Source organism: Neophocaena asiaeorientalis, unplaced genomic scaffold (genome assembly GCF_003031525.2).
Source record: "Neophocaena asiaeorientalis asiaeorientalis breed wild unplaced genomic scaffold, Neophocaena_asiaeorientalis_V1.1 scaffold79, whole genome shotgun sequence".
NCBI classification, from domain to species: domain Eukaryota; kingdom Metazoa; phylum Chordata; class Mammalia; order Artiodactyla; family Phocoenidae; genus Neophocaena; species Neophocaena asiaeorientalis.
Genome location: NW_020175402.1, coordinates 2,811,468 through 2,827,305, shown reverse-complemented (window position 1 = coordinate 2,827,305; position 15,838 = coordinate 2,811,468). Strand labels below are relative to the sequence as shown.

The following is a 15,838-nucleotide window of genomic DNA, read 5'->3' as shown; positions in this document are numbered from 1 at the left end:
TATATGTCTACTTCATGGTGTTAATGTAAACATTAAATGAGGCAGTCTAGGCTGAGTGCTTACCTAGCACAATATCTGGTGCACGAGGACTCTACAATACATGAAAACTGGTAGAACTGTCTTTAGGGAAGCCCCGTTACCTCTTGAGTTTCAATTGTAAAAGGGAATTAATTATACTTGCCCTACAGGGTTATTATAAGAAGCATATGAGACTACAAATATGAAAGCACTCTGAAATACCTAAGACATGAATTGTACATAAGGTAGTAATATTATTACACTATATTTAAGAATATTTTGGTCTTAGAATACTTCATTTTAAATTTCCTTTTTCTTTTATAATATTTATAAATAATATTGACTTTTCTGACTACAAAGATCCTGCCTACCTTCTATGATGAATCCAATCAATTATAACATGTTCAAAGCAATACAAGTGCCTGCTAGGCCAGCATGGTCCAAAAGGAATATCAGTATAACAGGAGCCACATACATCATTTAAGTTTTCCTAGTAGCTACATTTAAAAGTAGAAAGAAGCAGATGAAATTAATTTTAATTATAGATTCTATTTAACCCAATATATTCAAGATATGGCAATATCTAATCAATATAAAAATTATTAATTAGATGTTTTACATTCTTTCCCTCGTATTAAGTCCTTAAAATTCAGTGTATATTTTATACTTGCAGCACATCTGAATGTGGACCAGCCATGTTTGCAGAGCTCAATAGCTTCATGTGGCCAATGGCTACTGCTTGGGGTAGTATAGCTCTAGATACTCTTCTCTTAGGATAATCAGAGCCTGAAAATAAGAATGATGATGATATGATGAAGCACTTTTCACGGTCTATGTGCTGTTCTAAGAGTTGTGTATTCACTTATTTCATACTCACAAGAACACAGGAAGTGGATTCTCTTATTCTTAATTTACAGAAGAGGAAGCTGAGGCTCAGAGAGAGGAAGGGACTTGCCCAAAGTTACCCAGCTTGAAGGGACTGTTCCCACATCGGTGAGCACGGGCGGGTGCCGAGGTATAAAGCTGGGGAGTGATCAGAGTCCCCATGTTCCAGCCCTGCCAGGCTTCCCTTCATAAATCCTGTGTCTGCTCCGTGCCAGACCAGTGATACAGCTTAGATTGCAGCGGGGAACTCAAGGTGAGAACTAGGAGACAGACAAACAAAATAATTACTGTGTGGCCAGCTCTGAGGGAGACAAACAGCTGGAGCCCGAGAAAGAGAGTATGTGTGGGGTGTGGAGGTTGGCAATACCATGTACTTTAGACTGGGTGTTCAGAGAAGGTCCTGAGACTGAGACTCAAGGATTGAGGGAAGAGCCAGAGTTGGGGGAACAGCACGTGCAAAGGTCCTGGGACAGCAAACACCTTAGCCCATGGGGAACTGTAAGAAGGTAGCTAGAGGGAGTTCCCTGGTGGTCCAGTGGTTAGGACTCGGCGCTTTCACTGCCATGGGCCCCTGTTCAGTCCCTTGTCAGGGAACTAAGATCTTGTAAGACATGTGACGCAGCCAAAAATAAACCAAAGTATCTAAAGTAGAATGAACTAGGGGGTCTCGGGGGAGAGGGAACGAGGAGAGGCCAGACAGATAGGCAGGGACCAGTTCATGCAAGGCTCTAAAGACCCCAGGAGGGAGTTCGAATTTTGTTCTCTGTGTGCTGGGAAGCCCTCCTTGAGGAGGATAGGAGGTGTGGAGTGATGTCTTCTGATGTACCTTTTAAAAAAGATCCCTCCAGTTGCTGTGTGGAGAATGGACTGCAGTGTGGGTTAAGGGTGGATTTTGAAAAAACAGTTAGGAAGCTGTCATGATAACAAAAGAGAGGTGGTGTTAGTGCTTCATGCCTTCACCTCCCCAGCCCACTGCTCCTTCACCCTGGCTTCCTATCTCCGAGGCCCAGCTCAGGTCCTGGCATGCAGTAATCATGCAATAAATGTTTATGACTCCAAAGGAATAACTTCCTTTGTTAATCAAGAAATGACCATTCCCCACGTCAGGACTCTGCCACCAGATCAATTTTAGTTTGCATGTTTTTTGTTCATTATTGTTTTAATGTGGCTCTGAAAATAATATATGCTCATCATAAAATATCTTCGAACATCACAGAAACCCATGAGCCCGAAAGTGGAAGTCCCTCATCATTCTGCTCTGCAAACAAACATCAAAAACCGGGGGCAGGGCTTCCCTGGTGGCGCAGTGGTTGAGAGTCCGCCTGCCAATGCAGGAGACACGGGTTCGTGCCCCGGTCCGGGAAGATCCCACATGCCGCGGAGCGGCTGGGCCCGTGAGCCATGGCCGCTGAGCCTGCGCGTCCGGAGCCTGTGCTCCGCAACGAGAGAGGCCACAACAGTGAGAGGCCCGCGTACCGCAACAACAACAACAAAAAAAAACGGGGGCAATATTGTTCATATTCTCTTCCTCCCGTGGTCCTTCCCTTGGTTTTGGGATTATGCTGTCCACAGTATGCGTGCGTTTTCTACTTAATTATATCTGGGATTTGTTTTTTCCCATGGCAATACAATGAATCTGCTTCATTCTTTTTTAACCTGCCAGTGGAGCTGACTCTTCCTAGTCTAATGGTGAAATCTTCCAGTAACACACACACTCAGTGCATACAAAAATGCCCCCTTTTTCTGTTGCTTTTCTGTCTGGGCGAGGAATAAAGCTGAAGTAGTGTTTTGTCTACAGGAGGCTTTTTTCAGACCTGGAGAACAATGGTTGAGTCAACTGGCGAGGAGCAGAAATGCCGTAATCCTGTTAGCTACACTGTGCTTTGAGGCTGTCAAGACCTCTCTACCTTTGCTTACTGCGATCCCCCGCTTCTCTGTTAGAAGCCTTTCCCTTGGTACCTGTTATTACTTCCTCTCTGGCGTCCTGGCTCTTCTCCCCGTGTCCAGTAATTAGCCTGGTCCACCTGATCTTTTTGTCTGCCCTCTCTGCAGGCAGTCTGGCCGTCAGGACCCTGGGAAAAGCGAAATTCCTCTGCCTTTGTCAACACAAAATCAAAATGCCATCTGCATTTCTCGAGAAACATTTTTTTTGACAAAGGAGTAGCACAGAAAATCAAGCCATCCTGGCCTCAGCAAATAGTTTCACTCATTCAGTAAATATTCCAGCCATTGCAGGCACAATTTTTATTGCATCTTTTATCTAATGAATACAGGAGACTGACTTCAAATTAGCCTTTAAAATATTTATGATTCATCGTAAGAATGATCTCAGGGTTCTTTTTTTTTTTTTTTTCCAAAATTATTTTTAGCGTTCTGAACTCACTGGACACTCTCTAATGTATATTGCCTGGGTCAACCAAAATTCTAAATTTCTGGTCAGCCCAGAAAAGTCAAGACAGTGCTTACAAATCTGATCATAATCTTAAGTTACACAATCTCTTTGTATGTCCTAAATCCCACACATATTGAAGGATTATTTGAGCAGTGAGGAATCAGGGTGGGGATATGTAGGACTAAGTGTTCTGAAAAGAATGAAAATCGTAGAAAACATGATGAAAATAATTTGCCTATGTAATGTTACACACTTTTTAGAAAAAAAGATGATTTGTGTTGACTGGCTGTCCCCTACCCCCAACCCAACAGCACTCTGCCTCAAGTCGAGCAGGGATTATCTGATCCATTTTACAGATGAGAAAACTCAAATTCAGAGAAATTAATCTGTTTGAGCAGGATACCCTGCCCTGTGCGCAGGGAGCGAGCCCGGAAGCCAGGGCCGCTGGCTGGTTCAGGCCACCGTCCTCCGTGTTGTGTTGGGTCCCCAGACACTGGCTAACGATGACAAGCTCTTCCCCCAGTCCAGCTGCGGTGAAGGGGAAGGCACAGCCAGTGTGATGTTTTCCACTCACGTGCGCTCATTTTCTGAAGACAGGTTTAAATTTGTTTGTTTTTTTTAACCCCAAAGTGCCCCTCGTCCAGACACAACAACAAGGACAAAGAAAGGCAAGACACTGAGCACACCGTGCTTATTTTCTCCCCCAGGCCTCTGTCGCTTGCTGCAAACAGACAAACAACGTTTGTGCCCGAGCCGGGTTCATGTCCAAAACCCAGAGAGGACTTTTCACTATTACTAAAACAGGACCTGCCCCAGGTAAGCAGCTGCCTCGCACTGGCCTTGACCTAAGGCTTCCTGTACCAGATCTGATCAGCAGGGCACCCATTCCTTCACAGGGAGTCTCTTTGGAAGGAGTTAGGCATTGGGGGAAGAGGGGGTGCAGGCAGGTATTGTACAAAGAGGAGAAGACTGGCTCCCCATTCAGGGGAGGAACGGCGGCTCTGGAAATGGACCCCGGGGCGGCCTATCACGTTGGCCTGCCTTCCAGACCCAGAGCACCTGCTTTGGGCAGCCAGCTGGGGAGGGGCTTCTCATGCCAGAAGTGTGCCCATGCGCATACCCCAGGTGCCCTCCCAGGCACTGGGGGGAGGCGGGGCACACAATACATTCTGATCCTTGGACACTCGGCTGCAATATTCCCTTCCTCCCATGTCTACAAAGCGGCTTCATCATCTATCATCAAATGATGGGAAATAGCTCTGTTCACAGAGCGCCTACTCAGTGCTAAGTTTTTCCGCGCGGTCCTCACACATCTGTCCTCATAGGGCCACACTCTTAGTCCTGTGCTTCAGGTGAGGAAATGGAGGTCCAGAGAGTTGAAGCAACTTGCTCAGCATCACACAGCTAATAAATGGCAGGCCTAAGCCCAGAGGTGTCTGACTGAGGAACCTCTTAACCCCGTCATCCCAATGTGACTTCTGAAGCCTCCAGGATTCAGGAATACACAAGGGCTCACCTGCAGATGTTTTCCCTGCCGGGCTGGGGAAAGGCATTGCACCTGTTATGTGCCCTCAGACCTCCTCCCCACCCCAGCCTTAGTGAAAATTTTCCAGAGGGGTCTGATGACATAGCAGTCCATACTCCAGGACCACTGGTTAGACTAGACCTTCCCAAACAGGTCCAGAAGACCCCCGAGGGAGCTCTGGGCCCCAGAGCCCAGAGGAGGAGCAGGGAGGGTTTACCTCTGCCATCATGCTTCTCGGATGGGGGTGTGAGCAAAATCGCAGTGCATGTCAGATTTCAGCAAATCCAGATTAAAGTTGAGATCAGTCTGAGGCTGAATAACAAAACCAGCCCTAATTAGGAGGCTAAGCGCGGCTAAAGCTCCCTGCCTTGCATCACCACAGGCAAAACCCCACCTTGTTTGTTTATACAGGAGAATAAAGCCAGCATCCCTGGGGTTTGGCCAGAGGTTCCACCAGAGAGCCCCTGGGAAGTGGGCAGCTCCTCCCTCTGGGAGGGTCCCGAGGGGCCCCTTGTAACACAGCAGGAAGGGGAGAGGTGGGCACCAGCATCTTTTAAGCTCCTACTGTGTGCCAGGAACTTCCAAAACCCCATGGAGGGTTGCCTGGCACATATGTGCTCCGAGAGTGCGGGTTATTGTTAACATTATTATATCCCCACTTTACAAACAAAAATGATATATAGAAAACAGGTGACTAGTCCAGGGTCCCACTGCTGGATTTGAATCCAGCTCGATGCCAGGACTCTCGCCACATCCCGCAGATTTGCCAGGGGCCACAGCCTGGGGAATCTGCTTCTCTGAGAGAAACAATCTGCTTTGACCTCTCAGAAAAACGCTGTGGTTTCTGCTTCTCCCCCTTGTGGGAAGAAACCAGATATGGAGCCATGATTGGCATCCCTGCTGGGTTCCGCCCACTCAGAGTGCCCAGGCTCAGAGGCTGAGGGCCGGGTCTCGTCTGCCTTCAGTTCTGAGCAAAATGCTCACCTTTACACGTTGGCCGGCTGGATTTTCTAAAGTCTGGCTGCATCAAACACAAGGCCAAGCACTTCCCCAACATCCTCCTCTCTATTTCTCCTTAAAAACAAAAAAGTTATTAGATCATGGGGAAACAACTATGGTAAAGTGTCACTTGAAAAACATGGGTGACACGATCAAATCCATGTTGTGGGCCCAACACCATGAGACAGTGTCCAGTGCACGATGGAAAGACTGGGGGTAAATACAGCAGAGAGTCCAACCCTGGTTTATTCTGGGCCGTGAGAGCATGAATGCCTTTCCGCCTTGCTTCTGCTTTTTAACATTTTATAATCAAGCGTTGCTTTAAACTATTTTATTTTGGTAGGGGGAATAAAAATAAAAAATAAATATATGTATATGTAAAAAACCCAGAAAGATAATTTGAGAGATAGATACCAGTATTATAAATGCTGCTAACTGGACATCTGTTGTTTTTTTTTTTTAACTTAAGCATATATTGGGACCATCTTTTCACGTTATTAAAAATCCTCCTAGAACATCTTTTGTTAATGGATGCATAGTATTCCATTATCTGGTGCTACCATCAGTTAAGGAACAAATGCCCTCTTGCTGGCATTTAGGTTGTTTTAAATGGATCACTCATATAAATAGAGTGGGAGCAAACATCCTTATAGCTCACAACTTGTGTACAATCAAGATTATGTCCTTACATAAATGGCCTAATGTGAAATTGCTAAGTCGAAAGGTATGTAAAATATTTAAGGTTTTTGATATTTGTGACCAAATTGCCCTTCAGCACAGAGATAATTTATCCTCCCGCTTCCATGAGAAATATGCTTTCCCTCACCTTTGCCATCAATGAGTATTACCATTTCAATAAAATCTTGCTAATATGTCCCATATTGTTGTTTTCAGTGCTTTTGCAATGAAAAAGTCGATTTTATTTTTTTAAAAATTAACTTTACAGTGGTTAGAAAATTTGAAATATTTTTCCCACCCACAATGCCACCATTAATATAGTTTTTCCCACTTTTCTGGGTTCCCAGCTATTTTTACTCACATGTATCCATTTGCACGCTGATGTCATAGTATATACAGTATAGACTGTTAGGCTTTATTTTACTTTTCTCGCTCACCTTTATTTTTGAGAACATTGCCATAGGCTTCATGGCCTTTGCATTTACCCCCCTCAGGGCTGATTTTCCACCAGATTAGGCTGTTTTCCCATAACTGTGCCCTTGTACTTGGACCTTTGGGCTATTCATCGTTTCTCACACTGTAGCTACTGCTGTTGTGTACATCTTTAGGCTTAGAGCTTTTCCATTATGTTGAATAATTTTCTTAACTTCCAAGTAATCGGAAGCCAGGGTCAAAGTGTGCAGCATCTGGAAGGCCTTTGCCTAGTACTGCCGCTTTGCACCCCAAAATGCCTGCCCCCACTTACAGGGTTACTTGCTCTTTGGGGTGAGACTGCTCCCTCTTTACCCCAGCTCAGCTCATTCTCTTCTTCCTTAAAGCTTTGTGCACAGCCAGATTACTTATATTCTGACAGTTTCTTGAGACAAGGCATGGTGGGGAAGCATGGACCTTGGAGAAAGGTGGGTCTGGGTCCGCATAGTATGTGCTCAATAAATATTTGTTGATTACCTAATAGTTACTGAGCAGCTACCATGTGCCAGGAACCTAAAATGTTCTTTTTCTACCATAGCCTCCCAGTTGTTGGAAGAATTATTATCCTTAGTTTATGGAGGAGGAAGCTGGGCTTAGGCCCTGGTTAGATGAATGTCCTTTGGCAAATTACTGAATATCTCTTAGTCTATTTCCTCATGTTTGGAATGGAGGTGCTAATACCCACCTTGCAGGGCTGCCGTGAGGATTAAATGAGCCACATATGTGATGCATGGACACATGTTCTCTAAATGGTGAGCGTTATTCTCAGTTATTCCAGGCCCCTTCTACTTGACCATCCTGGAGTGATACTGCCTTATAGTCATTAAATGTATTCTTACTGCTTTTTATTGTTTTGAGAGGAGTTCTTTATTCTGTTTTAAAATTTCTTTCTGCTCAGGGCATTATAATGTCAACGAATCCCTTGTGAAGCAGTCGCCGAAGATATTAATGTCTTGTTTTAAATCAAAAACTGGCCGTGGATTAAAACTGACGTCGACAGGCCCAGGACCCGGTTATTACAACCCAGGAGGTCACACCGAAGTTCAAAAAAAGACTCTTATCCCGTGAGTCCTGATCATCCTGATCTTTCTTCTGAAAGGTATTCTGGGGAAGGACCCGAACCTGGGGAGAAAAAGAAGGGGTGTCACAGCTTGGCAGACACAGGCCGAGTTGCTCTCCTGGGGCCCTTGCTGACACATAGCAGGTGCTCAAGAAATACTTGTTGAATACGTAGTATTTACTGAGTAACTATTGTATGCCAGGAACTTAACATCTTCTTCAATGATCATAACAACTCTATTGTAGGAATGATTATTCTTACTTCATAGAGGAGGAAGCCAGGCCTCAGCGAGGCTGAAAGACTTGCGTATGTCCACACAGCTAACTTGAGATGCACCTGGGACTCAGGCTCAGGACTGTTTGGACCTTCCAACATTCCCCATGATGCTGTACTCTCCTGGTGCTGATATTATTCTATCTTTATAATACAAAATCTCCACTGGGGTGGCAGGATATACGAAAGTGGTGAAACTCTCATAGCTTTGTACTGATAGGTTAACAGCCTAGACTTTGGAGTTGGTCAGACCTGCTAGATTTGAATGTCAGCTCTGCTGTATTCATGCTGTGTGACCGTCAGCACTGTGCTAACCCCTCTGAGCCTGCATGCCCTCGACTGTAAAGTGGGGATAATTTATCCGAAAGTTGCTTTCTGATTTAAAAAATATATTTGATATAGTAGGTACAAATAGTGAGTCAATAACACAAATTTTAAAAGACAGGGATTTGTGTTACTGTTTTTAATCTCCTGTACATTTGATGTTACTTTCACCTCAGAGGCTCAAAAATTCACGGGGCTTAATATTCCTCAAATGGGTCTAGAACTTCTAGAGCTAAATGCCATTAAGGTCAGCCATCCTGTCACTCTCAACGGGATTGGCTGTTGTGAGGGCTGACCAGCAGGGCTGGGACCAAGGGTATAGCCACCTGGGAGCCTCCAGAGAGGTCACCTGGGAGCCTCCAGAGAGCTCAGGCAGCTGGCTGGGTGCAGAGCCACAGGGGGTCAGGAGGCTGGGTGGCCCGGGGAGGCTGGCAAACTGGGTCTACTTGGACCATGAGCCCAGGGCAAGGGGTCAGGGGTAAGGGAGAGGAGCAAGACATGGGCCTGCTGAGTCCAACCCAGGACCTGGGGAAGGGATTCAGACCTCAGATGGAGTCCACCAGCTGAGTCCCTTCTGCCCTTCAGATCTGGGGTTCTGCAGGCTGACCTTTCATAGGCTGCAGGACTCGGGACCGGGGCGGAAAAGTCTCCAGGAACAGGCTCTCTCCAAACATCAGGGACTTCCTGCCTCTGGGTTGGCTTGGGCACCACTACACACAGCCTTTCCCTATGCTGCCCCCAAATGGAGTGGAAGAGAGGATGGGCTTTGGGGTTAGCAGACGTGAGTGAGAATCACAGCTCTGTCTCTAGCAGAGACTTCTCCTCCCTGAGCCTCCATGTTTCCATGTATTAAGTGGAGATAAGAACCTTATCTCATGGGGGTTCTGTGAGGATTAGATGAGAAAGTGCTTGAAAATAGCTCTCACTCTTCTCATTACAGCAGCTATTATTCTATATCCTAGAGAGGATATGTGACGATAGAGGATGCAGCTGTTTTGCGGCATGGAGGCTCAAGCCCCCACCCTGACTCTGGAAGCTTCTTCAGGGAAACGATGAGAGGAGGGTGAGGGGCACTCGGTGTTTAACCGCCTTCCCCAGAGCGGTGTCATTTGGCCTGCGTCTGAGTTTGGACGAGTGGTTTGAAATAGCCTCATTTTATGGCATTTGCATCTGTCAGTCAGCAGGCTCTGGAGGTTTCTGGTGCTGTGCTGAGGGCTATGGGGGAGCTCACATGGACAGAGCACCATCCATACCTTCAGGCTCACCTGGCAACAACTCCAGAGCAAGGCAGAGGAACGTGCCACAAAACGCCGGATCGTGTGGGCCCCAAGGTTGCATGACCACACTCCCCCACCAAGGGCGCCAGCTTTCTGATGGGAGCAGTGCAGTAGTGCTGGTGTGTCTGGGGGTATCTGGGGCGCACTGGCTCTCTGTGATGCTTCGTGAATGGTGGATCCTGGGTTAATAAACCTAGGAAGCACTGCATACAATCCCTCTGCCCCCGGGTGCATCACAGTATACATGAGCTTATTAAAGGCTCTGAGAAGGCCTGCAGTAAAGAGACCTGTCAAACCCAGTGTCTCTTAAACTGGGGTTCACCCTGGTGAGTGGACAGTGCCCCAGCCTCCACGGCAGGCTCTGTGGTCTGGGGCTGCTCTCAGCGCCTCCCTGGGCCTTTGTTTCTCCATTTGTGAAAAGAGGAGAAATCTTTCCATTTCTCACACTCTGTGACCCCAGCTTTGCTCACCATGTCACTTCGGAGAGCATACGGAGGCAGTGAACATGGGGCCAGGCAGGACCCACAGAGGAAGTCCAGTATATATTGTTGAGTTGGCATGGAAAGGGTGAGGTTGAGAAATCTGTAATTTCATTTAAAAGCAAAGAGATAAAACTAAAGTGTGCTGTTGGTTATTCTAAAGTAGCATCCATCTATTTATGTGGGACGATGGAGCAAGGGATGTAATATAAAGAAGAGATACAGCCGGATGTGATAGTATCGAAGGAGTATCCAAACTCCAGTCTCTCAAATTCAAATTCTGTTTCCTTTCCTGTGACCCTGGAGGGAGGAGAGGGGCAGAAGCACCTGAGGGCCCATCCTGGGGTTGTCAGGCCCTGGAGAAGGTCTGCGTTGTTTCCTCCCCATTGATATGTTGAGACTTTGTCTACATCAAGCCTAATCATGCTCGGATCTCTGGGGGCTGCATGGGGCAGAGGTGGAGAATCTGAGAATCATCACAGTGTTTCTTTTGTGGAAGCACGGGCTGCCCAGGTGTCACACGCATGTGACAGGATGTGAGGCCTGCCCTTGTTTCTCTTGCTTGGAAGTGTGTGGCTCCCCATTCATGGGTGGGGTTCCAGTTTGCAAAGATGGTATTTCGGCTCTGCTTTCTTCAGGATGCAGGGAGAACGGGGGAGATGTTAATTCTCGCTGGGGTCACTGGTGCCGTGTTACCGACCCCTGCTGGCCTCCTGAGCTGGGAACCGGCTGCAGAGGCCGTGGCACTGAGGGCATAAGCACAGGCAGGGAGTCGTCAGGTCGCTGAAACTCCTGCCTTCCCCTCTCACCAGCCCTGGGAGGCTGGGGGTAGGGGTGGAGGGGGTGTCGCTTAACTCCCTGGGAATTCAAATTCATCCTCTGTGAGTTGGGGCAAGCACACTTTACAACACGCTTGCAAGGATAAGAAAAGATGACTCACATAACTCACCAGGTCTGGCAAATCGTAAACTTTTGATGTGCGTGATTTGTACTTTCATCGAAACGTGTGAGCGAGCCCTCTGCAGTCACCTGATGTTTCTTGAGTGGCCCTGCAGCACAGATGCTGTGAGAGGCTGTAGGGTCATTGGCGTGGCCGTTTCTGGGCTCCTCGGCTGAAGAACACATCACAGAGTGTCTTTGTTATGGCCACGTTGCTGACTCAAAAGCTAAGAGGATTTACCAGCTTCCGGGGGTCTTTGGAGGAGGTTATCAGCCAGGGTTTCACTTCTGTAGGTCTTCAGCATCCGTCACAGTGCTGACTCAATGGATCAGGGTGAGTCAGGGGAAGGGCTTTTGGAGATCAGAATACTTCCTCCTAGGTGCTGCCTTCCGACTCACGCCAGCAGGGAGGTGAAACACCCACTGACATCTTTCTAACCCTTGATCTGCTTCCTGGAGTTTTTAAACCACTGGTTTTGCTCAGACACGCTGTCCTGTCACAGCCAGAGCCCCATCGGCCCCACTCCAATTTGGGTAATTACGTTGGACCCACCTAAAGTTCCCCTGGGATTTTCAATTAGCTATGGGATGCTTCTTCCCAAGCAGCTGTAATCTGTCACCCACTCCCCTGTTAAACAGATACCGCATTCCACCCCAGAGGCAATCGGCTGCCCTTTAATGATGAGGAAAAAATTGCCCCTTTATCCCTCCCGACCCTGGGAATCCCTGAGGCAGAGTGAATCTGTGCCTGGGAGTGTCCCGAGGGTCTCGGATGCCCTCCCCAAGTGACCTGCTGAGTCCTCTGAGACATTCATTCTTCTTTGGTGATTTGCAAACAGCTCACACTGGAAGCTGCAAACACAACTTAATCCAGTTGTGGCGGCCAAGTCAGAGCCTTTGACAGATGTTTTCTTCCATGGGGCAGGACCAGGTTGGCTTTTAAAACTGGGCGATGAGGCTCATAAAAGCCCTGGTTACAATGCACTGTGGCTGCCCTGGGTTTCATTCAGTCTGACCTCAGTGATTTGCCCAGCCTCGTGATGACATGGAAGGACCAGCCCTGGGTGATGATAAAACTGTCAGGTGGGGTTCAGGTGCCTGGGCTCCCCTACTTGCTTCAACCCCTCTGCTCCTCCCTGCAGTTAGGCAAATGTCCTCGGGAATAGGACCAGGGCCTCAGTGATGGATAAGACACCATCCCCTGCATTAAAGAGCTAGACAAGTAAAAAGCATAGAAAAGTAATGTGTTTTGTGCAGAGAAGAGAAGAATGGCTACAGTGTATTGACGGGCCAGCTTCTAGCCCTCAGAGTTTTCAAAGACTTCCTACAGCTTCATCTTCCAACGCTCCCATGGGTCAGGATTGTTACATAGAGTTTACAGGGGACGCAGACTCTCCCCGGTGATAGAGCAGAGGGTGGAATCCAGGTCCACCTGACTCCAAAACCCGTGCTCCTCTATGGAGCCCAGGAAGGGAGGCGGGGAAGGGGGAGGATTGTGGCCCGGGGAGTTTCCCTGGAGGAGGTGAGAAGCAAAGAGGGAACCAGAGTTGGCAGGGAAAGGTGATCCTGGCAGAAGGAACAACACGGCAAAGGCATGGAGTCGTTGGACAACGCTGTGCTGGGTATTTCTGGTCATTTCTTTTTTTTTCTTTTGGCCGCACAGGGTAGCTTGCGGGATCTTAGTTCCCCAACCAGGGATCGAACCTGGGCCCACAACAGTGAAAGCATGGAGTCCTAACCACTGGACCACCAGGGAAGTCCCTGTGCTGGGTGTTTCTGGGAGGTGACCTGGGAGTTAGGCTTCACTGAGAGGCCACTGGTAGTTTTCCTTTAGCTCCTCCTCAGGGCCTGTGACGAGGGTTGGTCAGAAACCCAAGCAAACAACCCAGAATTCACGGGTGGAAGGAGGCTTGAAGGCGGTCCAGGGGCTTAGCCTCTGGCTCCTTGTGCCCCAGTCCCGGCCCCATGGATCACGGCTTGTCCCTCTTCCAGGCTTTTGCCCCTGCTGTTTCCTCTGTGGGAAATGCCCCCATCTCCACCTTTTCTACCCAAAGAATTCCTGCTTACCTTTCAGAGCAAATGTTACCTCTTCTAGGGTAGATTTCTGGATTCACCCGGTTGGAATTAGTCTCTCTCACCTCTATTCTAACATTTCATATTAAAAAAACAAAAATGGTACCAGTAAAGCACTCGTTAATCTTCATAACAACCCTGGGAGGCAGGTATTATTATCCACCGTTTTACAGATAAAGAAACTGAGGCCTAGGGAGATTAAGAGGCCTTTCTAAGGATGCACAGCTGGTGGAGGGGGAAGCAGAGATTCAAACTCAAGTCTGTCTGAGTGCAAAGCCTGTAAGTTGTCACTGGCCATGATTGTCACTGGCAGTGGATTGTTAAGCCCTCCGGGGCATTCAGGGTCTATGTCTTAGCACAGAACAGTCTGGACTCCCCAGAGTGCCTGGCACAGAGCTGCACACGGGGCTGACACGGTCTGAAGATCCGGGGAGCTGAGTTGGTGGGGCAAAGCCTCTCCTGGGTGTGTGGATGGAGGGGAGGGTGAGGGACCTGTCTCACTCACTCTCAGCAAGAATCTGGTGATGGGCTTCCTTGGTGGTGCAGTGGTTGAGAGTCCGCCTGCTGATGCAGGGGACGCGGGTTCGTGCCCCGGTCCGGGAAGATCCCACATTGCCGCGGAGCGGCTGGGCCCGTGAGCCATGGCCGCTGAGCCTGTGCGTCCAGAGCCTGTGCTCCGCAAGGGGAGAGGCCACATAAAAAAAAAAAAAAAAAAGATGAATCTGGTGAGATGCTGACCCCCGCTCCCTGCAGGCTGTCCCTGGTCAGGAGAGTAGACATCTCACAGTTTCCTCAAAGACTCAGGGTGACCCAGACCCATGGAGTAACCTCATGCGGTGATTGGCTCATTCCACCTCTAACTTCCAGGAGTCAAGCCTGTCTCTCAATGATCAAATTTCCGAGGGTGCTCTGAAGGGGCGTTGCAGCCGGAACAAGGAGACGCCAGCTTTTATTTGTAAGGGGAGAGTGGCGGATACACACTGTAACCAGTTCTTCCACGCAGACTCGAGGGAAAGAAAGGAGGCAACCTTTCCCCCCCTTTTCCTGTGGGCACCTTTATCCTAAATATATACATCCAAGCCCGCTGTTCCTCCATCCCAAGACGTGAGCCTCTCGCAGGTTTACGATGGCTGCCAGCAGCCTCCGCTGGCAGTGGGAGTGTCCACCCTGCCGCAAGGTAACTCTGGTGAGAGGCCCCCTAACCTCACTTTCCTGAGGCTCCGTTGCCCGTCCAGGCAGCAGATGGTGGTGCTGCAAGGGATCGTAGTGATAACACAACTGCTTTTACTGAGGACTTACTGTGTTCAGACGCTCTGCTAGGCACCTTACATAGCTTTTCTGCAGTCATCAACCCGCATATAAGGAGTGCGTGTTACTACTCCTTGTTGCCAGGAACAGAGAGGTCCAGGGACTTGGCTGCCCGGTGTTCAGACTCAGGTCTGTGTGACTCTAAAACTCGACAATTCTCCTCTGCCACAATGCCCTCCCCATCTTGCTAGTCACCAAGACTTGAGTTCCAATGCTGGCATTACCATGAACTTGCTCTGTGACACTGGGTGACTCACTTTCTCTCTCTGGGCACCAACTCCTTAAGCAAAATAAGGATATTGGATAAGACATCTCTAGGTCTCCTCTAGCTCTCCAAGTCTAAGAATGCCTCTGCTTCAGAAGGTGTCGGCCAAAGGGCAGCAGAGTTCCAGTGGCTGGGCATCCCAGTTCCCTCCTCTGTTTGGATGGGTTGGCTTTGAGCTGTGGTGAGTCTCCTGGGGCCATTCAGGGTTCTGAGAAATCTCTCTTTCATTTTGGTGAGAGACCTTAGAAGAAGCTTCAGATGTGAGGCAGAAGTGGGCAGCCCTTCTATTGCATGGCCAGGAGGGTAGGACATTTCCTGTTAACCATCCCAGGATTCCTGGGCAACCCAGCAGACCTCTCTGAATCAAGGCCAGATGGGAGGTCACAGCTGGAAGGGACCTCAGAGGTCGTCATGTCCAACCCCCTCATTTTACAGATGGGGAGACTGAGTCCCAGAGTGAATTAGTAACAGAGTGAGGGCTCGAATACAGGTTCTCTCATTTATTCTCTCGAGAACAGGCTTAAAAGACTCCCTTTCCTGAAGGGGGGAAGACAGACCTGAAAACAACTGCAATCTAAGTGGTGATCGTTATTCAGATGTCTCTTGATTTCCAACCCAGTATTTTTCCACTCCTACATCCTGCCTTGCCAAAAAGATGTTTAATAAGTTTCTGAGATGTCAGTGCTAGAATGGCCTCTAAAGATCTACTAGTCTTGGGATGGCAAATCCTTGGAATTTGGGATTCCTCTTCCCATTTCCTGGCCATGGCAGACATCACAAGTGGCTCACCAATGCTCTTCCCATAGACCCCAAACGAGGCCTCAGTTCTTTACATGGAGCTCCAGCCAGGCACTACCAAGCAATCAGAATTG

The 15,838-nt window shown here is 48.3% G+C and overlaps 1 protein-coding gene across 1 annotated transcript in view; it reads left to right on the top strand.

The window, feature by feature from the left end:
• STPG1 (sperm tail PG-rich repeat containing 1) overlaps window positions 1-15,838 on the top strand; it is a 50,720-nt gene that overhangs the window by 32,440 nt on the left and 2,442 nt on the right. Inside the window, exons 7-8 of the mRNA XM_024766848.1 lie at window positions 4,003-4,111; window positions 7,867-8,032. Of these exons, the coding sequence (XP_024622616.1) occupies window positions 4,003-4,111; window positions 7,867-8,032 (275 nt within the window). The remainder of the gene's footprint in view (window positions 1-4,002; window positions 4,112-7,866; window positions 8,033-15,838) is intronic.